This window comes from Taeniopygia guttata, chromosome 2 (assembly GCF_048771995.1).
Source record: "Taeniopygia guttata chromosome 2, bTaeGut7.mat, whole genome shotgun sequence".
Lineage (NCBI taxonomy): Eukaryota > Metazoa > Chordata > Aves > Passeriformes > Estrildidae > Taeniopygia > Taeniopygia guttata.
Window position 1 is genome coordinate 117,526,121 of NC_133026.1, and position 25,613 is coordinate 117,551,733.

Sequence of the window (25,613 nt, forward strand, 5' to 3'; positions counted from 1 at the left end):
AATGGACATTTCTGTTTTCCACACCTCTTTGACTGCATCAAAGTCTTCAACTGCCTTAAACTGGTTGTGAAATCTCTCCCATGGACATTAGCTACATGTGAAAACCTCTCCCGAGAACATCAGTCTCCACCACCAATTATTAGTTGCTAGTAGGGATTTTCTGAGGAAAAATCAAGATAGCTCAAGCTGCTCCAGAATGCTGTCTTTCAAATAGTGGTGATGTGACAGGGTGTCACATCCTGGCTCTTGGGCAGTGGTAGTTTTATTCACAGCTGAAGAGCTACATGAGTTTTTTCATATATTATCTCACTAAATTACTCTATACTGGTATTTCTGTGGGGAGCTGGGGTAATTGTGAGTTCCCAGTAGTGGTTGGACGTGTGTGAGATCTGGGAGGCCTGTTCTTGTGACTCCTGTTACTGCTGTGTTACTCAAACCCTCTGTGAGGAATCTATTAGTCTAGACTATGCTGAAATGCAGATAACAAAAGTAAAGCTTGTTTGAAAGCAGCATTTAACTCTGTGTTTTCTGAGCTCTGTGCAGGTAAACACAACACAAAACCTGGCCCATGAGATCACTCAGTCCATTTACATTGATTAGGTTAGCTTTGGGGAGCAAGTATGAACAGGTGCATGTGTAGAGCTGGTGAAAATAGTTTACCAGCAGGTATAGTTTTATCTGGAGTACCAAATGAAAATCTCCCTCACTTCACAAGGTAGAGCCTGTAGGATTGCTGCTTGGGATTTATAGATATGAGAGCAGCTGGTACAGTAGTTTGTCCATCCCCTCATTTGCCTCTTTCCATACCAGTGCTGATTTTCTCAGCAGTTAAAAAGAGAATAAAGAAAAAAAAATATGTACTTAACGTGCCTAAATCTTCAAAAACTCCTACCATTTCCTGTTTGAATAAACTTGGAAGAAACCACACATAGGTTAGGCTGTATGATCATTCGTGTTGCACTGTGTTATGCCGTGGCTGTCATCTTCTGTCTTGTGGTTGGCTTTCCATCTCCCTGAGACCTGAAAAAAATGGATGAGAAGGAGCAATGGTTAAGGGACACAGCCAAGCTCTGTCTAGGTTCTTTCCATAACCCCTGAGTAAATCTGCTTAGGCATCACTGTGCCCCAGGACACGTGCAGTGTGCCTGGGATTCAACAGCTCCAACCAGATGAATCCATCACTGTATTAAACGTGTCCTTGCAGAGGGCCTAAAGGAAGGGTCTCCATTTTTCCTCAGGCCATCCCTGCGTGCTTCCTAAATAAAAATGAACTTGATTTAAATCCAAGCACCAGCTAGTGATGCCACCAGTTTCCTGATGTCTCCAGCAGCCATAGCTCACACAGCGTTGCACAAGCTGCTTGTCTGCTGCAGTGTCAGCCCTGAGCAGTGAGGAGAGGGTCTTCCACACCAAGCCAGCTCTGCTAATCCTGCCTCAAGAGCTGATTTAATCTTTGACATACCACCTGGCCACCTGTAGAAGAGGAGATTCCTCTGAACAGTGGTGTCATGAGACTGTCAGTGACCAAATTTGCAGAGGTCTCAGCTCTCTTTGCACATGCCTATTTTTCAGCCTTTCTGTTTACCTGCAGTGTACGTATGAGAAATCACACAGGGTCAGTGGGTCAAAAAATTCTTAGTGCATAATTTTTAAGTGTAGTGGTTCATGAGAATAAGCAGAAGCTTCTGCTGTTTGCTCTGAATTTCTCAAATAAAATGAGACCAAAACAAGCCCCATAACTTGGTTATCATTAGGGAGGCTTAGATGCAATATTTCTGAATGCAGTTTTATATTTCGCCATTTCTAGTCTTCCATTAACCCACTAAAATGCCATTCCGTTTCTTTTTTCCCCCATAGTACTGAAATAGCTGCCACAAGCGAGTGGGTAGAAAATGTTGTCCAGCCAGAAAAAAAAGAGGAAGAACCATTTGACACAGCTCAATAGAATGTTAATCAGGTTCTTAAGTTAACTGCTTTCCTAGTAATAGGGAGGAGGATGAAAAAAATACTTTCAGACTTTGGTTGCTATTGAACTACATGTATCCCATTTTCAGAGAACTCTTAAGTACAACAAATGGCAGCAGATATTTTCCTTATTTCTCTGAACATGGGAACTCAAAGGGAAAATTAATTTACATCCATGTGGTTGCATAGTTAAGTGAAGGCAGAGGAAATGAGATTTGTAGCCTCTGGAGATAATTCACTTGTTAATTTGTGTCACCTTGTACAGTTACAGAGCTTGATTCCTGAGCCACAAACACTGGCAGCACATGCGCCACCAAAGTCAACTTTGCAGCAAAGGAATGCTGGAATATTGCTGACACTGTAGTCTGAGCTCCCATTAAATGTTTAATTTAATCTAATATTACTTTATCATTAAATATATATCTCATAGCCCAGAATGGTTTATTGATGGGGAATCTTTTCCTCTGTGTTCCCTGACTTGCAGTGACTTTGACCTGCTTTAACAGTGCACTTGTGCTCTTTCTGGGTGTTTGACCATACAGCCTTAAATTAGCAAGTTGACATTGAAATGCTGATTTACACCTGCAGTCAAATGGATAACACATGTTAAAGACTGATTGTCAGCAGCTCCAATACGTTATTGCTTCATTCTCTGTCATTGTTTCTTGCCTTTATGGGATTTAAGGACAACATTGGGTGACGTTGTTATGGCTATGGACACAGCTGTGGGGGGCTGACACTGTTTATGGTCTTTGTCATTTATCTAAAAGCTGACATCACTTTCAGAAAATTACTGTGAAACTTTGGAAGTTTAAGTGTTGCTGTATGTTTTAGGACAGCATTGGGAATAAAAAAAGCCTTTTTTGCTACCATAAAACAAAAACAAACAGTTAACATTGAATAACTTGCTCTTCTGACCTTTTCACCTTAAGGAAGATTAATGGTGGTTTAGATCAGAACATCCCCCCTGATCAGGGTCTGAATGCTTCAGGGATTCAGACAGACAAAGAAAATCATTTCACCCCTAGGTCACCAGCACAGACCTATGGTGTCTCACTAGTGATCACTGGATGATTTCTCAGTAGTTTATGTGCAAGAGTTGGTGGTCATAATCCATTTTCCAAGGGACAAGTTCCTGCCTCGTGAAAGCTGTCACCATGTGCTTATCCAAGTAGGAAAAAATGGGAAATAACATGAACAGCCTGAATTTCATTTGCTTTGCACTACTGAAATCTCAGAGACTCTGTTTCAGTGGATCACTCTCTCTCCAGGAGGGGTTGAAGCCATGCTGGTGCCCTTCTCTGAGTGGTGGCACCTCCGTGTTCCCTTCTGGAGGGATGCAGCCTCTGGAGCACACAGGTCTCATTCAGGCACACTCACAGTGTCACCACTTACATTTAGGACATCCTCAAATATCACATCCCACAGCTTTCCTGTAGTCATCTCCCAGGTTTAGTTCTTGGTGCGTGGTCAAGCTGGTGTACTACAAATACTGTACTTGTATTTTAAATGGAAAACCTAAGGTTAGGACTCCTCAGTTAGTAAAACTGAGCAGAGAGCTGGCAGGCAGGTTCTGATCATAAAGTAACTCTTTATGACTTCTCATGTCAGAAATTATAAAGTCACCAACCCTAAAGCCCGATTCGGGGTCCTACCCAGCAGAGCTGAGTTAAAACACCAAGGTGCCCAACAAAGGCAGCAGGGGCTTGGCTGACAGGCACTAAAGGTCTGAGTGTGTTCTTCAGCAGGGACACAGCAAGGCAGGCTTTGAGAAAAAGTGGCAGACACATGAGTACAGTTCTTCACAGCTGAGATGTTGAGCCTGAGTATATAACGTGGTTACACATTACAGAGAGAAAAAGCTGGAGTGCTAGGGTCCAGGAGCTGAGAGGATCAGACTTCAGGGGGACATCTAAAATGAGAATATGCATTTTTTTAAATGTTGTAAAAACCTGAAGGATGAGGAATCTAGCCTTATGTCGCTATTAGGTTCCATATCCTTAGCAAGGCCCACAAAAACTCTTACCTGTTCCCTTTCGGATTTTTTTCTCACAGGGTTAGCTCTGTACAATACTTTCCTAATAGTGGACAGAGCAAGTGAACAGATTACAGGTAAAACTGAAGTAATAAAGGCAAATGCCTAAATGTAAAGGCTAACAGGATAAAGGAGAAGGACATGTAAAGATCATGAGTTCTGCGAAAATCAGGGATCTCAGAGGCTGTGGCATGACTTTAAAAGTACTGACCTCTATGTAGCTTATAAGCTTGAAAATCCTCTCCTATGTATTTGCAGCATTAATTCCTCTTGTTATCTGAGGTGATCTACTTTAATCAGATTCCTACAAACAAGTCAAGTGCTTACAGCAGAAGATCTTTGACACCCCTACTGGCAGCGTCAGTGGAGAGGACAAAGACCAAACCAGTGAAGATCAGATAAATCGCTTCATCTCATCAAACACTGTTTCAGGATAATTGGCATCAGAGTTCCCCTCCTCCAGGCTCTTACCTGTATGCTCTGTGGTCATTTGATGTACTGATTGCACAAAAAATACCTCAGAATAATCCTGTTTCAAAGGCACAGCAATTCTGAAGCCTCCTCTGTCACAGTGCCAGCTCCTGTGCTACTTTGCTTCTTCACACAGGCCACATTATTTGAGTCTGGATCAAAAGGGGACTCACAAATTTCACCTGCTTTTATGCCTTTAGTGCAGCTTCTACTTCGTATTTTCTAAGTTGCTAGTCCCATGGTCTCTAGTCCAAATAATGATGGTCCTTGTTTTAAATTTAATCTCATTTTCACACAGTGCTTAAGCCAGAGGAGGCAATGCCATCTGATACCCTCCAAAGACCTTTCATCCCCATTGGAGCACATGTATTACATGTGGCAAAAGGAGCTTGATGGCTGTGTGAGGACACACAAGATATGTAAGGTGACAGTTCAGGTTGCCTTACTCTTTAGACTCATTCATTGGAAAAATCCTAAGTATTTTGTGCCTGGTTACCCAAGAGTAGATTTTATTGCATATGGTGCAAGACTCAGGATGCTGTTGCAGCAAAAGAGCTGCCACTGCCTAAATCCAGGAACCACAGGACAAGCTTTGGTTAATGTGCTTCTTTGCCCAAAAATGGTTATGTGTTAAGCAGGAGCCAGTAGTTGAGATAATCTTAAAATGTTCTAAAGAAAAAAATTGGGAGTGAGAAGACGCTATCTAAAAATCATTGTGGCTTATCAGGGGAATAAAGACCTCACTGATCACTTCGCTTGAAAAATTAATAAATCCAGGACAAATGTAGTTCAAGATTAGCATCTTAATGAACTATTGTTGTCACTGCCTGGTTTGGACATATCGCTCCTTTGTTGACATTTTTAATGCTTTCTGTGGATTACCAGTACATGACCAGTATATGAAAGCTTGTTAAGCCTCCACGTGCTCAACCTGGCCCTAGCTTTAATACTGGCTTAGTGCAATCCCTGCTGTTGGCACAAACTCTGTGGGACTGGAACCTTGTGGTGCTGGGCATTGTGTTTCTACTTAATCATCATATGGACCTATTCAAGTGTGTTTTACAAGCTTGGGCACATTTGTGAATGCCCAATTTTCTATATGTAACTTTTATAAGAGAAGCCAATCAGGGTTTTTGTTTTTTCCTTTTGTCTTTTTCTTCCTTTTTTTAAGAATTCTGCAATATCATTCTGTAACTAGTGGGGAATGCTTTCAGCCTGGCTTCCAGGTCTGGTTGGTATTTCCTTTCCCAATTAGCAGAGAAGACTGTGCGCTCATCTTTTCAAATTGCAGAGCTCTTGCATCTCTCTCTCCTGGTTCCCTGTAGAGAATTTAAAGTTCAAAATGTTTTTTGAATGCCTCAATCTTGTTCCCATTCAGGAAAAATCTGTTACAGCAGCTTCTAGACAGATGCAAATTCACATGTTATGTTTGAAAATTCACTTATTCACAGACCTTTAAACTGTGCAGTGCTACTTCAGTTTTGAACTAATTTTGCTGTCTGCTATGAGTGTGAAGTTTCTGATAGTGTATCTGTCTCTCTATTCCTTTCATTCAGAGAAAAACAACAGATTATGTATGAGAAACTCACTGTATTGTTTGCTTTTTTTTTTGGTTGGTTTTCCTTTTTCCTTTCCTTTATTTGCAGTTGTAATTCTGTGGCCCTAAACTGAAACAAAGAGATTTTCCTTCCACAAAAAAAAGCTGCTGGCATTGCATCATGCAGAAGTGGTTTAGAGTAGATGCCTGCAGTATGCATGTGCAGTTTTATCCCATCTTATTTTTAAATGGCTATCTGTGCATCCCTCTGGTTCTCAATCCTGTTCCAAAAATACCTGGGGTTTATCCTTATCATATTGCCCAGCTAACAGTATGAAATAGGCTCAAATGGCTCAGTACAGATTAGATTTACCTCTTACGCAACAAGGTACAAGATCCAGGGAGAAGCCAGAGACCTGCCTTGGGAAGAGCTTTGTCCTCTGTGGGCCAGGGAATCCCTTGGCAATACCCCTTACACATGTAGAGAGTATCAGGTTGCTTCCCAGCAACTCCACTGGAAGAATACTGCACTGAAAAGGGATTCCTTTGTTCACAGAGGCCAGGATAAATAAGGTCTAGAGGTTTCTGATTCTTATCTTAAATAACTCAATGTTTTAATTACAGTTTTTGTAACCATATTTTTAAAATTTGATTCCTTTCAAGTTTACCAGCTCTGTCATACTCGATAAACAGGACAAGCATCTACATTTGTCTCCTCAAAATATGTCCTAACAGATTCAGGCTTTGGAAAAAGCACCCTTGCCAACTCCCCAGAGGGACATCTCATCAGCTTATTGGATTTTTCTGCCACTTTTACAAGGTTTGCTGAGACTTCTGCTGTTTTAAAAGGGGTTTTTTTTCCCTTTCAGCCTCAGCAAGCATTTTTTTCTTCTCTGCCTTTCCCTCCTTTCTACCCCCATTCCCAAGAATCAAATAATTTCCCTGTCCCAGACCTGCAGATAAGGTTAGATGTGTGTTTTGTCAGACAGCATGTGTCTGCTCTTGTGTCTGGAGTTCTCCTCCTCCTCCACCTCCTCCTCCTTCTCACTTGTCCCTGCTTACCTTTGGTAACTTTGTTTTGGCACCAGGAAATGTTTTGATCCTTTACTATCAACACTGAGTGTGGGTATTTGGTAAACTGCTGTAATAGTTTATTCTTCACTTTAGTAGAGAAGAAAAAATCTGAGCCTGGTTTTCAGAGATTTCATGTAGTTTGGGGAACAAAAAAAATAATCATAGACTCAAAACCTGTTTGGTTTTCTCCTCCCACCACGGACTGAACACTTGCTAGGTGAGTAGGGAGCTGGAAGGAGATACCTTCTGAGATTGTCTGATGTAACTCTGCAGTTCCTACGTTGGACATTGTGGAGAGTTTCTCCTCCAAGCAGAAAATTACTGCTTACACTTCTTTATCGGGTATCATGCGGTAGAGCTTTTGCACTACACTTCCTGCAGATATAATTACACCTATTTCATAGCTAAACCCAACATTGGACATTTGCCCAGAATATCTCCCACAGAGGTAGAAAAAAGTAGCCCAATATGTGCAGGTCTTCTCTTGAAGTCACATTAAGATTTCATGCAAAACCCTGAGCATTCATAGTACTCAACTACCCAGCAAGAGCTGGACAAAATGAAGGAAACTCCTGTTCATGGACAGGGGACAATTCATTCCCAGATGAGGATCCCAAATGAGGCATATTATATCTGACCTCCTGAGCCCTATTTTTCTGTCTGAAAGTGATGTGAGTGCCTTTTATCAGCTCTCTATACAGTGATTTTTCCCCAGAACATCCTGTGCCTTGTAAGGATGTGTCCAAAGCCTTCCTGACCTGTAATGAAGTGAGTGCCAGCTAGTGACCAGCTCTGGAGTCCCAATTCAGTCTGCATCCCACCAACCCTCAAAGGATGAAGAACCCAATTCTCGTTCTAAAGTTAAACCTCATCTGTGATTTCAAAATATCTATAGGTCATACCTAGAATTAGGAAAACAATGACTTAGATCCAAAAGTGCCTGTCTTCTCATAGGACTCTGAATATCTGAAGGTGAAATAAAGGGTGGGTTAGATTTGTTATAGCTTTTTTTTTTTTTTTAATGGACTATTCAGTGTTGGTCTTCATTATTTTTTTTTATCCTTTTGAAAGCTTTTAGAGCCTCCTGCATAACCGCCTCTGCCCCATTCAGTGCTGAATGGACGGTGCGCTGATCTTTTTCTCGGTGGGTAATGGATTTGGGTTGATTGCTTGACACAGGGACAATAGGGGGGTAAACAATTGCCTTCGCACCCGTGCAGCTCCCCATCTGTTGAGTGCGTGCGCCTTCAGAGGCAGCCAGGCAGGGACAGATGAATGCGCCAGCCAAGCCTGATGTTAATGACATCAGTCATACAAGCAGAACATGTGGCGCAATAAATCAAAAACTAATTGAACTTTTGGTTGATTATATTGCCGTCCCACTGCCTGCTTCAAGCACGGCACGGTTTCCTGGGACAATGCCCCCAGCCCCGCAAAGGCTTTGCTGCCCCTGGACAGCAGGAGCCTGCCCTGGGAGGTGACAAGTGACAACAGCTTCTCTTCGTGCACTGCTTTCTTGAGACAGCGACACCTTCCACTCAACCAAAATGCTTCCAGGCTTAGGATGTCTATTTGACCAATATTTATTATTTCAAATAAGAAACGTTCATCAATATGACAGTGACGGCCCATGTTCACTGGCACTTTCCATCTGGGACTGTTGGTGGCAGACATCTCTAGGAGAAGACAGCGCTTGTTTTTGTGTTAATTAGACACACACGTGGTAGTAATGAAGGCTATTCATTAGACTGATATAATTTAATATCATTATTCACACTTGAAAATACTCCAACTACATCAGTTGTTGCAGCCTGCAAGCCAAGATTTTGTCTTGTGTGTCCATGGCAGCATTAAGTCGCCAGAAGTTGAGGGGGCTGGTATTCATAGAGGTGGAAAGGAACAATTTCTGATGGGAGTATTAAGAAATGAAAAGCTCTAGCAAGAAGACCCTTTATTGAAGTGCATAAATATGGGATTAGACCCCAGACCCATCAAGTCAGGAACCCATCCATGACTGAGCCACCTTTCCTCCCCTTGCACCGACAGACATGCAGGGGGCATGGACATCTATGCACATCTGCTTTTCTTTGACATCTGCTTTTGAAATGTTTCTTTGAAAAACCCAGGATTCCAATATTTGTTTATGAAATGAAAAGGTAAAGCACAAAATGCTTTTCTTAACATACTTAGAATCATCTCCTCATTATATGTAAGGAGCAAAATTTTATGGTAAATGTGTTAGAGTACACATTTAACCCAACTTATTTCAAGCATCTTTGCAGTACTTCTGTAAACATTTGCCAATAGATTAGACTTTAATTATGAGCTATTTATTGCAGAGGATTCTCCACACCGGTAAAAGCAAATGTAAAATAAAATGCTGCTATCTGAGTAGAGGCTTAAGCAAGAGCTAAATTAAATCTTTGTGTTAATATTATTCATAGAAAGGCAGATGGGAGCAGAAAATGTTGCAATGAAGAATATGGAATGAGATGAGATCACAGCATCAGTCTGTCCTTTGTAGATCTGGACAATGATCACAGAGCCAGATTGGATTAGGGAAACCTATTTACCAGAAGTTCAGAGCGGTTGCATGAAGCTGAAAGGCAGTCAGTAAGGAGAGGTGGAAAATGCACCAGATTTACAGCTGCAGCGATGAAAATTTAGAAGTTTTCACTGTGATTTCTTCCAAATGTGAGTACATCAAAATCTAACAACGGCTACGGTGCTGTCTTTTAGAGGGATGGGGTGTTTAGCAGCGGGGAAATATTTGAAGAGAGCAGCTCATCACTTCTGCTATGCCGTGCTCTGCCTGCAGCCCAGCCCTCGCTGCTGCTTTCTCAACCTAATTCGTGCAGGTGCTTCAATACTGAGGCTCTGTAAAATCTTTACTCTGGCAAAATTGGGAGATCTGGAATCGGTGTTGCTATACCTATGAGGTAACTGCTAAAGTGACAGCTTGCAACTGTGTGGCTTTTCTGTGTAATAGAAAAGAGAATGAAGTTGTGCGAGCAGTTAGAAGTGGGTGAAGTGCATGAATGTTGAATTTAAGTCTGCTGGCTCAATAAGTGGAACATTTCCAAAGCCATGCCCTGGAAATGAATGCATGATTAACATTAATTGCTTCTAATGAAGAGTAAGAACCGGACAAAGCCCAGCCTGCATTTGATTGAACAAATTAGTTTAAACTAAATGGCTGCATATTTCAGCAACAAGAAAGCAGGGAAAAGCAGGGAAAACAAATTGTGGGGCCAGATCAGATCTTTACTTGCAAGCTGCGAGCATGAGCTCTCAGCTGCTTAATTTTGGAATATAATTGGAAATGACAAAGTGAACCAACACTGTAATTATATTTGTTGCCTGAAATCTGGGCTATACGTACAAACATCCTTTTGCAGGCAAATCCACATACATCATCTGCAAGGATTCGTTCTTCTCTTCTTTCTCCAGCTCTCTGCAGAAATTCGTGTTTGCAGGGACAGCCTCACAGCCCCACTGTTTGCATTGCTGCCATTGTATTCCCATGCAAGTGGGTCACTTCTGGCTACTTCTGTGATTCATCCTTCTTTCAATGCCTATTCAAGTAATTGCATGTTTGCTGGTGCTGTGACTTCCTTTTCATGCCTTGCCTTTCTTCAGCCCTGTAAACCTTTTGCCACTCATTCTGGCAGACAACAGAGGATGAGGGACTGTGGATCACATGTACTCTGAAAGTAGGCAAATTTATTACTGTTAGGCACATTTATGTGTTTTTTGTTTTGCACTAGCCTGGGTAGCAACTATACCAGAGCACTTGCTTTTGGTAGAAATCTCTAAAAAACTGTACTCCTTACACTGTGTGGTAAAATACCTAAAATGCCAGAGAGACAAGAAGGTAATTCCTTGCATCACTAAACTTCTCTGCACTTGAGTGTTTTGCTTATGAGCAATTAGTTTAGTCCTCACACAGTGAAATTCCAGAAGTAAAGGTGATGGAAGCAGCTTCAAAAACAACTTACAGCATATTCCTAGGTTAAAAAAAAGCAAAAAACAAACAAACAAAAAAAAAAAAAACAAAAACAAAAACTTAATTATGTTTGTCTGGCTTTCATCCCACACTCAACATGGTTTAAAATATAAAACAAGTCCTGCAGGAGAAGACAGTGAGGATCCCTGAGGATATCAGACCCTGCAGAACAGGCTGTAATCACACTGACAGCTTAGCACACTCTAGGCAGGCAGATAACTTCCTTGTGACAAGCTCAGTGTGGAAGTGCCCTGTGCTGCAGCGGGCTGCTCAAAGGGACCATCCTGTTTTCCTGTCGTGTTTCACCACAGCCACAGCACAGGCCAGAATTACCTCTCCAGTGGGCTCTTGATGCTCAGGACTCTATATCCTCTCTGGGGTGTGGAGGGATGGCTGTTAGACACACCCAAGCTGTCAAGGAAGGGTGACTTTGGTCTCACTGCCAGCTCTGCTTGTACCGGAGCCCTGGGAAGCACAGCCACTTGTTATTGCTGCCATCTGAGGAGAGGAGTTTTGCTGCAGTAAGGAGCAGCCTTGGATGACCTCCAGCTGCTTCCACAGCTCCAAAACTCTGAAAAGAGTAACACACAGCAGTGATAAGCACCACAAGTGAAATGTATGCCAACAATATAAAGGAAAGCTCACCTGAGGAGTTGGAGTCACCCATCATCCTGTTACAAACCTTCCTGGCTCTTGAAAGCCTTTGGATTATACACGGAGCCTGAATAGGAAACCCCCATTCACGTACCTTGCCCCCAGGGTCAGCCTTTAGAACTGGAGTTAATTCTCCACATTTGGCAGATTTCTGCAAGCCTGTTTCTGTCACTGGTGGCTAAATCTTGTAGCTCTGGTAGCCTGAACACAAGGCAGGGTAAGATATGATGAGAGGGAGAGCTGGGAGATCACAGTCTTTCAGGCCAGTTTCAAGTTTAGCTCAAACAACAAGAGTTTAAAGAACCTTCACTTAGTCCAGTAAAACCAAAACCAATTGCTTCAGTCCAGACTAAAGCTTGGCTTATGCCCCTGATATCCTGTGTGTCTACTGGCTGGGGGTGCTATGCTTTTGGTGTCTTCGTGGGTCTAAGAAATAAAAAGTGAGAAACAGACTTTAAGCAAAATGTCCCAAGCTAAAGAGCTGTACAGGTCATCTTGAGGATTGAAAAAGAAAATATTAGGTTTGGTGGAAATGTTGTGCTTTGGACATTATGCGGTGAAAGTGAAACAATGTCTTGAGGGTGTTTTTTATCTAACTGGATAAAATCATGATAGTCTCAAAGTTAATGTATACACTACTCATTTCCTACTGAAGTACTGGCAGGTGGGAGGCCAGATCAAAACTAAGGAGGAGGAGTGCTGCTCCTGGAAGCCTATGGGAGAGGCGCAGAAACTCGGGATGGGCTGTGGCCCTGTGGCCACAGATTTCTGTATTGTACAGCTAGAGCATGGTCTCTGAGATCACAGCAAAAGGGACTTTCTTTTGGATTGTTTCAGCTGGAATCTTCCTTACACCCTTTCTTCTCCCCCCTCTTCCCACCCTGCCCCCAGTGAATTCTTACAGAGGATTTTTGGAGGCATGTGCTCACCCCCACAGCATCCTGACCATGTTCCTGTTCTTCTCTTTGCAGCGTGTAGTCCTGCCCGAAGACGAGCCAAAGCTACGCAGCACATCCTAGCAAAGAGTGTAAGAAAAATCTCCTTTTCTCTCCCTATTTTATTTTTTTCCACATTCTAGTTGGCCTCACATACCCTCAAAATGCTGTGGGTAAATGGGAAGCAGATCTTCCAGGGTAAAGAAATGCATCCATGTCTGATGCAGGGAGTGGGGTGGGAAACAGAATGGGGAGTTTCTGTAAAGCTGCAGTTTATTTACAGAAGTGCTTTGAAACAAACAAAAAAAATGGTCTTGCCATGCAGAGCCAGCCAAAATGAACATAGTGGCTTATCAACACTGGCCATCTGAGGGAATCAAAGACTTAATTGTTGTCATAAAGCCTTCACAATAAGTCCAGAGAGACATGCAGGAATGAAAAGTAAGTAAATCACACCAAATCATATCAGTGTTAATCAAGTAGTAGTAATAATAATAATAATAATAATAATAATAATAATAATAATAATGTTAATCAAGTAGCCAGTATCCTAGGGAATTTGTGATAAAAACACCAAGCAATGGACTGTAACTTTGACCCCATAAGTTGACGCTGAGAGACCAAGGGAAGTTCTTTGTTCCCTGGTCCCAGCAGTGCTTGTCTGCCCCTGCCTCAGTCTCGGTGCAGAGGGCACAGAGGAGCCCCCCAGATTAAAATAACTGGACCTTTTTCATGCTCTGAGTAAATATCTTGCAAGTTCAGCTGCTTTCACACATGGGTGTGAGATTTCTTGTCTTCAGAGAGAGTTTTCAGTCCTGAAATCCACTTGACCCATTCACAACCCCTTCCACTGATTTAGCTGATTTGCAGGAATGACAGTCTCTTCTGCAAATCAAAGCAGTTCTTACAAGTTTGACACTCTTCTGACAAAGCATTTCTTCTCACCACAGACCTGTCTCTTATCTAGCACTTTGCTGAAGTATTTTGCTCCATGGCTTTCCCTTTTTCCATGCCCTTTCCTACTTCCCAGATCCACCCTCATTTTCAGAGATCCTTTTCTTTGTATTCCTGATTCCCTGATCTCCTCACAGAACTATAGGTCCTCCTGCTTACCACACTTACCTGTGCACTGGAAAAAAAACTCATCACATTCACTCCCTCCCTCTCTTTTGGTTATCAAAGCAGATCACAGGATCTCAATACATCACAGGACACATGAAGTTTTCCCCAGGAAGAGTCAGAAACACGTCTGTCATTTTTTGGGTAGAAACTATGCATGCGTATATTTTCCCAAATTATGACAGTATTGGTTTGGTTGGTTTTGTCCCATAGCTCAGGCTGAGATTTCAAAATTACTCTTCATTCCAAAGTAAGATGAGTCAGACTGCTGGAGTGCTATTCAAAATAAGCCATGTTGAGATACCCACTTTTATTTGTTAAACCTTTGGTTTATTTTGTTTTCCATGCAATATAAAAACAGCAGAAAAGTCCAAACCAAAAGTGAACTATTCTGACTTGATGAAACAAAATGCTGATATAAATTCAGCTGGTTTGCACCAAAATCAAAAGAAATTCTATATTTGTTATCTAGTTCCAAATCTCAGTAGATAGTTGTTTGTACTAAATGGAAGCATCTAATATTTAATTTGGATTGGATCAGCTGCTGTGGTAGCACTGTACTCATAAAAGCCTAAGAAAATAAGATAAGAAAGTACCTGTTTTGTTGCTGTATTTTAAGAGGAATGTGTTTTTTTTCCTTTGGGGCTTTCCTGACCCCAATTAAGGATCTCCTTTGATTGGGTCTTAGTCATGACGCAGGCAGCATCATATTAGCAGTGGGAACACCAAGCCTGAGGAATGGTCTGCAGCTCCAGCTATGAAAACAAGGATGGCTCTCAAACCAAAGTGTTTGACTGAGCGGAGTCAGCTCCTAGACATTCCCCTTCTTCAGTGGGATGCAGCTGCTTACAGCTCGTAAGCAAGCCTTGAAGTAAATTGCACATACTGAAATAGACATGCCTGTGAGGAAGCTGTGATTGCCAATTTCTAGACCCACAGAAAAGTTGCAGAATGATTGTTTATTTTTCACTTTTACACCTGCACCTGCAGCCAGAGCTGTAGAAATGCCTCAGCTAACATAAAATCTTCTGCTCTGGTGATTGCAGTGGATGCACAACTTTAATCCTCAGCAAGGACAAAAATAGCAACCAACGTGGACATCTGCCAGACCTTTTTTTTTCACAGCAGAAATACTCAAGCAGTGTAACATTAAGTGATTTAACATTCAAATTACTGACTGTGGGGAGTAACTTCTATCACATACAAGAACTCATCCCAAAAGCGTGATAATGACTGTGGAAGGGTGACAGAAAGGAGGAAGCACCATTTTTTTTTTTTTTTTAGCTAAATGCTTCACCAATACGTGTATTTTCAGTTCCCATTGCCCTGTTAAGAGTTATTTCCAGTGGTAGTAGATCCTTCCCTTCTCTTCTTCTAACCCCAAAATCCCTTGGGTAGAAATGTCTGGACACCAGTACCTGTCTACTTTGCAAGAAAGTAGAAAATACCCCTGTGTATGCTAGAGCTGTCCCATTAAAAATCAGCTCAGGATTAGGCCATCAAAATAATTTAACTCTACAAATATGGAATTTTCTCCACTAACAACCACATTGTTGTTCAGACTCTACCTTTCAAAGTTTTATCCAAAGCCAGATATTTAATTGTCACCTTTTCTGGATGGTTGTTGGTTGGCAGTGGGTTTTTAAGTCCAGGATCAGGATGGTTGGAAGAGCCTCCCTGTGACTGTCGTGTGTCCTCTGTGCCCCTTCCCTCTGAACACAGCTAATTCCAACAGTGGGTATGCCAGACCTCCGTGCTCTCATGTGCATGGCAAAATCCAATAAAAAGAGAGTTTGCTGGGCTCTGATTCCAGAGTCAGTGTCCTGCAAACGGACCAGGCCAGTCGGGTGCTAAAAACAGTAGGTTTTTAGAGAGCAGTTTGTTAATTCTGCATAGTTTGGCTGACTCTGCCATTTGCACATATTTAAATTTCCTGGTGTGTCTAGAAAAGAAAAGTGACTCCCAGTTGATCCTTCTGCCTTACCCTAGGTACCCTAGAGGAATGTCAGCTCCACTTTAGATCAAAACCAAGCTACAGCAGGTTTAGTTTCCTGACCTAGATAAGTCTTTACATATTACAGTAATGGGTGAGGTAGCCAAAGTCACTGTGAAATCTTGAATTAGGAGATAAGGAACTCCAAAAATGTGCTAAAACCAAAAACTGCAAAAAAAAAAAAAAAAAAGTGCTGCTGAAAATATGTTATAGAGATTGCACTGTTGTCTCCAGCTGTAATGGAAAATGGCACTGTAACTTATTTATGCAGGTTCTGCTGCTTGAAGACATTTTGGTATTACTGGTATCATATATAACAAGGAATCTCAAAAACATAGACAATAATTCTTGCTATTAATCAAGATAAAATTCCTCTTCTTTTCCCCAAACTGTAATTCATCCTGTGCAACACGTAGGCAGAATGTTAAGTTTCAAGTCCATGGTGGTTTACACTGATCAAATAAGCCACTTTCAGGATTAGAGGTGACTGCAGCTAGCATCCTACTTACCAAAAATGCTCTTTCCATGACAATGCAAAATAAATGACCACAGGTGTCTCAGTAGCAGGGCACTGATGACATTTTGTCACACACCAGCAAAGACTAAGTGTGACCAAGAGCACTGGACACTTTTCCAGAGATAGTGGGAAAGTCTGACTTTTGTGGCATTCCTTGAAAGCTGGGAGAGCTGGGTTCACACGAGGCAGACTCCGAGGGCTGTCATTAGAGATCCCTGCCAGGCACAGTCTCATCATATTAGTCCTGAGGACAGGTGTCTCCAACGGTGCCACCGTGGTGAAGGGGGTGATGCCCTGGTGAGCAGCTTGTAAGGTTTGTGTGGTCAGGGCGTGTGTGGACACAGGAGCCTGCAGCCTGCAAGGAGCTGCTGCAGAGGGACAAGGAGGTGCTGGAACTGCTCCAGGGGCAGCAGGGAGGGAGCCAGTGCCAACAGATTAAGCAGCAACAGGAGGCCTCTCACAACCAGCATCACTCTTGTTCTGAAACATCAGAGCAATTCTGAGGCTCAGCTCTGTTGGCAGCTCCAAATTTGTGATCAGTAGAGCTGGGAGCCAGCTGCAAACTTCTTTAGCATGTGCTTGTCTTCAAGGACACCAATAGTCCCTTTAACTTTAACTGAACACTGGGCATGTCTTTAAGTAGTTTACAGCACATGGAGCACGTTAGGCTCTGTGTCAAAATCTGCAGAAACAGGAGGAAACCCCTATCCAGCTTTGGATTAGGCTTTGGTTGCCTTAACTGCCTTTTCCAGAAGTACTTTTGCCTGTTATTGGGCAGTTTCTGCTCCTCATCCTACTAGTCAGTAGGATTTAGGTAATGTGGGCTTGTCCTGAGGGTACATGGAGACAAAAGAATTAAAAGTGGTTAGGCTGGGATTTTTCTTCTTTCCTGTTTTGGAAAACATGGGTTTGCATATGTTGTTATGTCTATGTAAAAAATCATATACACAGAACATTGCAGATTAATGGCAAATTGAATTAAAACTTAATTAGAGGAAATGGACAATTTGGCATGAGGGAACATGCTTGAAAATGGTCTTGTTTTTATCTTGTGTGCGTGTTAGAAGGCAGAGCAATAGACAGAATTAAAGCTTTTTCTATGTCAATAGTGAACTAGCCAGTTGTTGGTCTCAGTCTTGAGGCAAACTAACTATATTTAAAACATCTAGACAGCAGCTGCCAGTCATCAGTTCAAGGCAACTAACTGCTTTTCTCATGATCTTCCAACATAAGTCTAATAGGAAATAGTCTGAATAGTTGCCACATGTCTTGTTTCCTTGATGGTTTGGATCTTCACCCTGTTTAAGTAATTCTCTGTATGACAGCAACAAGTCTTTAGGGAAGAATTAAAAAAAACCAACAAAGTATGAAACACTCTGTCCTTGCTGCTGGAACTTTGATCTTCTTGAGAAAACTCTTTGCAGACCATCCTGGATAACAGTCCTGACAAATCCACTTCTCTGAGGTGTATCCCTGTTTTTCCAAACTCACATTAGCTCTGGCATCCCCAGTTGCCCGTGGCGGTACAGTGGTACAGTGCGTGCCATGGCTTAGTCGTAACTCATTAGAAAATATCTTGATTTTGTTCATGCTTGTTTTCAGGGACTGTTGGAGATTGGGGTGGGGGGCGCTGGAGAGGTGACGCTCAAAGTTGCAGCTGTCAGTGAGTTTTGTCTGTGTGAGCTAATGTTAGTGAAAATTAATCTCTAGGAGCACGACTCCTCTCTGCCTCGTATTCTCTGTAGTCATTTATCAGGTACAATATGTAAGTTCAAAAGACAGGGGAGACCTGTAAGGAAACAGCATTTGTAACTCACATTGCATAAGTTTGACTGATTGCCCAAGGTGTGATGCAATAAGAAAATAAATCAGAGTCTCAGAGGTGTATCCTATTCTGCAGAGCTTGGAAAGGGGCACATTTCAGTCTCCTGAGGAGAATATAGAAATGTGCAACTAAGTAGCTGGGTCCCAGAAAGACCCAGCAGGATTTTCCCATACTTCTATACACAGCACAGAAGCTGGAGCCAAACAAAATCCCACAAATCCCACAGTCCCCACCTGACAAAATCCCCTTTGGATGACAGCAAAGCAGTAGGAAGAACGAGCAGCCTTTCAGCTGCCCCACGACCTCGACAGACCACCTAATCCCCGGGGCAGGTGTAACGGGTGGTTTGCCTCTCCCTGTAGGTGGTGGCCATATCGGACCGCCGGCCGCACCAGGGCGAGCTCCTGCAGGTGCTGTACGAGGCCAGGGGCGAGGAGGAGGCGCGGGGCGCGGGCGGCCTGCGGGCCGGGCAGCGGGCAGCCTGCCCCGCCAAGGCCGCTGCCCAGCACGGTAAGTCCGCACTAAAGCCCTTCATTCCTCCCTGCCCACGGAAGGTTTTTAGATATCGCAGTCTGCCGGTTATGCAGAGAAGCAGGCGCTTTATTTTGTACCTGGAGGATAATCCCGTGTTTAAAATATCCAGTGGAATTCATGAGATAATGACCGTGGCATTGCTCAGTTTATTCAGAGTCATAAACTGGCTGTATTCAGAGTCGTAAACACTCCCTGACAATATTTTAGAGATGATAAATTGTAAATTACTGAGTTTGCCTGAGGCATCTTATTATATAAGGTCCCTGTTCGGTTGCTTAGAATCAGCTAGAATATAATCATTAGGGATGGATTTTCAGATTCTGGATGTTAGCCACAGACCTGATTTTTTGGCAACCAAAGCTTGTTCAGCATATTTGTGAGAAACCGTGAAGGAAAAATAGAGCTTGCCAATACAAAACCAAGGAGATGAGTAAACATAAACAGAGTGGCCATTCAGCTCCTCCAACACTGGTGTGTTATGTTTGGAAGACTGAAGCTGCATCAGGGCTGTGCAGTTTCACATGGGATGGCCTTTTAATCAAAAACACATCTTTTGCTCTCCTTTGAAAGAACACCCAGATGCAGTCAAGTCGTATTTCTTTAAAGAAATCCCACATGGCATGTTTTTCCAAGATAAATTGGACATTTGGATGTTAAAAGGTGCTAAATCTCTAAAGCAGGTCCATGAAGGTGCATGTTCCTCACATCACTGGTCTGCAACCACACTGCACATAAGCCATCCCAGTAAGGAACAAACCAGACACGAGTGGGGCCTGGGAAACTGGAAAGGAGGAAACTGAGCCTGGGACCATAGGAAAAGATCTCAAAAAGATATCAGGACCAGAGCCAAGATGTGGCTGAAAAAAAACCTGAACTTCAGTCCTAGACTTCAGGACTGGAGCAGGGACAGGAGAAGGAGTGGCTGGGACTGGCTACAGACAGCCAGAGAGGCAGAAAGGAGGGATTGCTGGTCTCTGCTGTTAGGGGAGAGGAGATGTAAAGGATGACAGATAGGTGCAAGCAAGAGAAAAGCTGTAGGAATCTAAAACAAGAGCATGAAAGGGGGAAACAGGTCTGAGAGAGGGAGAAAGGGAAATGAGTTGCCAGAACTTAGAAATTAAGTTTAAATTAGAACCAACAAACAAACAAGCAAAAGAACATAGATGAGGCCATTAGCATGTTTATTGCTACCATCAGAAATCCTTCACAATAGCAGAAGGGCAGTCCATTTCAGCATGTGAGAAGGCACTTCTGGAAGTGCAATTCACGATGCATCCAGCCACCACTGCCCTGAGGGGAGCAACTACAAAACCTTGAAGCCATGAAGCCATGAGGATTTTCTTTTGCTTAGATATTTTGCTAAAAGTTTGATAAAGAACATTTTCGGTATCCAATAAGAGGAACAGGCTGCAGGGAAGAATCAGACAAAGTAAGAGAAAACAAAACTAAATAAAAACAAAAAATACGGGCATTGGCTGAAGCACTGATGATCTATTTGCTGAATACTGTTAGTACCTAATATGCACAATGAGAGGAGGTAATTGCATTAACTTTGACATGAGGGATACAGTAAGGTACCTAATGGAATTACTGGAGGGGGTGGAGCAGGAAGAAGAAAGCTGGTTAGGATATTTATCACAGTCAAATATTGCCCCCAGAAGGAGGAGACAGTTCCAATTGCTAAGTCATGCTGGAGACAGCACTATAAGCAGCACCCTGCCTATTTCCAAATTTGCTGCTGTTATTTATATTCCACTGGTCAAAGAAGTAGAGAGGTCCACATTCCCAGAGCCAAATAGGAGGATTTGGCCTCATGAAAAAATCTGGCATCCCTCATTCATTTATTTCCTTGGCACAGTGAGCAGGAGTGCCAGTGAGCATTTATCCATGGATAAGTTATCGGATGAGCAATTAGTTGAAACTGAAGGGTAACCTTCAGAGCTGAGGATAGCAGAGAGAGAGATGTCACTCAGCCACAGGCAGAAAGGTGGAAATCCCTCCCTGTGTAGGGGAAGACATAGCACACATCTCTGCCCAAGTTAAAATAACTCCCAGAGCAATACAGAAAGGAGAGAATGATCTCCTAGGCAGGACAAACCTGCAGTGTGGGCTGATGAGCAGCATTTAGGCTCTTTGCTTCTAGAAATGAGTGAGTGTTTACAGAGGGGGAAAGGGCTCCCACTTAGCTTGGTCTGCTAAGGGCAGTTTGTCATCTCATTTAAAAAATCCAGGAGCAAGCTGAGAGACTTTCCAGAATGGCTTAAGCAGTTCCACAATCACTTATTTTGACATCACAGTAGATGATCACTCTGCTCTTTTGGCTATAATCAAATCTGGTGGGACTGTAACCTGTATCTGGGCTCTCTCCATATCTGGGCTTTACTGCACGGAAGGAGGTTTTTCATACAAGCTGTGCCAATGGGATAATTGCCCCTAATATCACGTTTCTTATGCTTTACAGTGGGAATTACTGAACAAGAGTCATCCAAGTCCTATAATCATCTGTTGGATGGAAAATCTTTGGTAAGCAAATAGAGCAAGACCAACTACCAATGCATCTTAAAACCTTGTACCCATCAGCATGTCCCACAGTAACAGCATGTCAGTCTGCTGCAGCACCTGCAGATTTCACAGCCTTTGTTAAAGCTTGAAACATAATTTATGCCAGAGAACCCCTTAGCTGTGAGCAGAGACTGGCAGAGAACTGTCCCTCAGGCACCAGGAAGAGCAGTGGGACAGAAACAGGCAGGCTCCTGTTCTGGATGTTCAGCCACCTGGAAGAGCTGGGAGAAATTAGCCTCTTGTCTCTCAGGGAATTTCACAAATTGGGGAAAAAAAAATTCTCAAGTGGAACAAGCATCAATTAATTTGTTTTCTCTGGACACAATAATCTCCAAAGTCAGAAATATAAATAAAGAGTTGATGGGAAAATTATAATACAAACCCCCAAAATGTGTTCTCTAATAGACAGAAAAAATATTTTGATTAATAATTACTCACCTTTAATAAAATGTTCTCCCTCCCTTTTCTGTCTTACAGTGGTCCCCTAATTTTCAAAGTCTCTACATTTAATAAAACCTTTCAATAATGAATAATAATAATTATCAATAATAAATAATAAAACTTTTTCAAAGAGAAAAAAAATGTTTTGAATAGTTTCTGACCAACACCAGACTTTGCTGTTGCAACTTTATGGTCTCAGAGGCCCTTTTGGATGGCTGAAGCATGCTTACTAGCTGATAGCTGAGGTACACTTAAGAAAAATGACAGTACAATACTTAAGGATGGTTAAAACTAATGTTATTCAGTGTAATGAATCTAATTGAACCGACCAATAGTTAACATAGCTAAATTTCAAAGGATGCTTGCAAAAGCAAGCATCTCTAAGTCTTTAAACATCTCTAAGTCTTAGGATATTTGAAAAACACACATAAATTTACCCAGTCTCAGATTAATCCTAGAAGAAATAGCCCCAGAAATCTTAAGACCAATTATGGTAGGAACAATAATATGAACATTTTTTTCAGGATTGCCAGTAAAATCAGTAAGTGTGCTTATCGCCTGAAATATTGAGATCACCTCACAATTTTTGACTTTTTTTTTTTTTTTTTTCTTTTTCTGGGCAACTCACACTTTAACTTAACATCTTGGAGGATGTGCTATTCTCAGATACCTGTTTATGGGAAAATGTGACTCAGTTCTGGTGGGTGATTTATGATCAAATAAGACAAGGAGGAAGTGGATGATTAGGCACTTCTGGGGCCATGGCAGAACAGGAGCATAACCAGGGTGCCCTCACAGCACAGAGCAGCACACAACAAAACAGGGAAACATCTCTGAATGCTCAAGGAACTGAGTGATGGCTGTGACATCTGCTTCCCAGGCAGCTGCAGAGGTGGGGAGCAGCAGGAGACAGGCTGCTCACTCTGCACAAAACCTCACTGCCTCAGGAAGCTAAACACAAAAACTAGGGAATAAAAAGTTCTGCAAGTGTCCCTTCTTTGAAGGGAGGTATAACTCTCACTCACTCAAGTCCTGTGCTGAGCTCAGTGAGAATATTCACGTGAGCAGCAGGTAATTGTGTGGGTGAGAGCTGGGCCGTCAAATCCCTAACCTGCTTTCTCTTGTTAAGAGATTTACAGCATTTACTGGTTTTCTTAAAACAGCCTCTTTCCTCAGATGAACCGGTGTCCCCACTCATCGGTGGCATTTCCTAATGCTGTGCTTGATCCTCCCACAGATTCCCCCATCTCCTGTTGCCCATATCACGGTGAAAGCTGTGGCTGTCACGAGCTCGCCCACACGCAACCGCGCTTCTACAGAAGAGTAAGTCCCTTCCCACCCTCCACACATGCCTCTTGTTTCCCAAAGGCAGGGAGAGATTGGTAAAGGTTATGCTGATTTTATTAGTAGCCACGGCCATTTATACAGCTGTCTCAGTGCCCATTACAGCTCTAAGGAAAAAAATAACCATAATTCAAAATAGAAGTATTTTCCCCCTAAGAAGGCTGTAATGTTTGCCCTAGAATGTGATTAGTAAATGTAATTAATCGAAGAAAAAAAATATGTCTTAAAGTCTAATTAAGGAATAGCTAGACAATAGTACAAATGCGCTTATCACCAGCCAGTTAACCCAGACATGAATCTGGGTGGGATTTGAGATGCCACCATTGTCACCTGAGGGACAGTAACTAGTTCATTGTCACAGTGTCCTCACGCTCCATACACAGAGATGGAAGTTCCCCTCACCCAGTGGAGCTCATCGCTGTCACATGGTCCCTGGTGGAAGGGCCCAACACTCTCCTTTGGCAATCCCCCACTCTTTGTTGGGTGGCAATTGCTAGAGAGGATACACTTAGAGTGGTCCCACTTGTAACCTGTCCCCTTGTGTCAGTGTCCCCTCTGACAGTGAGGGAACAAGGACACCAAGCTGAGTGGTGGCAGCTGCAGCATCCCAGCCCCCTGGCCCACAGAGCCCCTGCGCATTCCAGATTTGCCGGTCCCAGGAGTGGGCCAGGCATGGGCACATGGTTCAGCCAGGCAGCTCCTGGTTCTGAGGGGCTGATGCCATAAGCAGGGAAGAAGGGCCAGGGACAAACTCTCTGCACACACCTTGTGTTTTATTTGTTTGCCACAGGCAGCGCTGGAGGAAGACAACAGAGTATGACCTGGCCCTGCCACCAGGAGCAGAAGCTTCCCTACCACTGACAGGAGGCAACCTGTGTGGGACACCCAGCCTCCTGAGGAAGATGTGGATGAAGCACAAGAAGAAGTCAGAGTACCTGGGGGCGACAAACAGTGCCTTTGAGGCGGACTGATAAGGGTCAGCATCCACTGGAAGGGCAGAAGGTCCTTTAGCAGGACAAGGTGCTTTAGGATCAATCAGGGAGCAGACTCAGCACAGCTCATCCAGGAAAATGATATCCTATTTATTACTTGATGCCATTGTCTCAGAACAGTGGGAGAAAGGCAAACAAAGGTAAAAATGGTGAACACAATGCAACTCAATGGCCTTTCCTTGTTGCATTACACTAAAATCCCAACAATCCCACTAGATTTACATCTTGACTCAATGCTGAGACTACTGCTGACCCATCCACAATTTCCTATGTCCTGTCTGAATGAACTTGGACTTGGCAACAAGAGAAGTCTATTAAGAGGTTTGAGTATTCCTGCAAGGCAACAGATTGATTACAGAGTGCCATTAATCCCAGGGATCTACTTGTGTGCACCACTGCCTGTCATCTTCCTCTGTCATATCATGAGATAAAAACCTCATCTTACAATATGCTTGACCCATCTTGTGAATGACATATGCTAAACATCTCTTTTCCTTCAGTTTTGATGTTTCAAGGCAGGAGTAAAAGATGCAAAAATTCTAAAACAACAGGCCAGAACTGAGCACGTTTTCAAACATACGTACCAAACTGTGCTAAGTAACAAAAGACTTGTGTTTTAAGTTTTCCTGCCAGATCAAGCTATGAGCAACAGGATAATCTCAAGGAATACTTTCCGCCATATAACCTGCTTATAAGTGAAATGGTAGTCAGCAATTTACCCTCTACCCATGTGGTAAAGGATATTACATTAAGTGCACAAAATACTAGGAGGAAGGAAAGTATGTAAATGGTACAACTAGGTGACTAAGTATAAGATATTTGCATGTAAGAGACCTGTGCTTATGAATAGATGGATTTAATGTGATTTGCTTTAAAATTTTTTCTCTCTCTTTTTTTTTCAATTTAGAAATTGCTAGTCAGGTGCTTTTCAGGTTTCCTCTCAGAAAAGAATGAAACAGTTTTACAAAAAAGTTTTCACCACTGTTACGGACAATATTATATTAGTCATGAGCAGTACTTGCCTTCTGTGAGTGTTCTCCTAGTTATTATAAAAAACCCACTGGTTTCCCTAAATACAGAACTTTATATTTAAACTCAGAGGAGGCGTATCTCCTGTTTATAGTGATGATGACCTCTAATCTAACCGCCAATGCACCAAAGCGTAAATTAAAAATAAAGGTCTGACTCTGTGACAGCAGCAGAGGGAAGGAGCTCCCATCTGAAACTTGCTTGCCTGCAGCCAGTGCAGTGAAATGCACTGAGGTGCCATCACAGACAATGCCATGGTAGTGGGGGGCAGCTGGCCCTGGTCAGGGGTCACCACCTCAGGAGTACCAAGGGACCTCCTGGATGGGAGGGAAGCCAGGACTTCTGGCTTTGGGTTGAGTAGGGTGAGGTAGCACACAGGAGAGGTTTGCAGCTTGACAGCCTGAACAACCAAAGTTCACGGAATGGGAAAACAAATGGAGCGGGCCAGTAGCTTTAAAGAGCATATGGTCCTGATGGCTGCAAGGAGGGACACAGCAAAAACCTATTTAGCGCTGGACATGGTGGAAATGGTAGTAGGATGGGGATGGAAGTTTTTACTTAAAAAGAACTGTGGCTTTTC

General features: G+C 42.7%; 1 protein-coding gene across 1 annotated transcript; it reads left to right on the forward strand.

The window, feature by feature from the left end:
* Window positions 1–658: 658 nt before the first annotated feature.
* VXN (vexin) lies at window positions 659–25,099 on the forward strand. The gene is made up of 6 exons (XM_002197511.7): window positions 659–9,776; window positions 12,714–12,769; window positions 18,494–18,641; window positions 21,127–21,188; window positions 22,906–22,991; window positions 23,803–25,099. Exons 1-6 carry the CDS (start codon window positions 9,713–9,715, stop codon window positions 23,981–23,983), a joined length of 597 nt encoding a protein of 198 aa, XP_002197547.2. The 5' UTR covers window positions 659–9,712; the 3' UTR covers window positions 23,984–25,099.
* Window positions 25,100–25,613: the final 514 nt, after the last annotated feature.

What these genes read in the sequence shown, in the direction of transcription:
- VXN (XM_002197511.7), top strand. Translation starts at nt 9,713, where the DNA reads ATGCACCAGATTTACAGCTGCAGCGATGAAAATTTAGAAGTTTTCACT. An exon ending in CACTGTGATTTCTTCCAAAT is followed by an intron (nt 9,777 to 12,713) that starts GTGAGTACATCA and finishes TTCTCTTTGCAG; the next exon opens with CGTGTAGTCCTGCCCGAAGA. An exon ending in CAAGGCCGCTGCCCAGCACG is followed by an intron (nt 18,642 to 21,126) that starts GTAAGTCCGCAC and finishes TATGCTTTACAG; the next exon opens with TGGGAATTACTGAACAAGAG.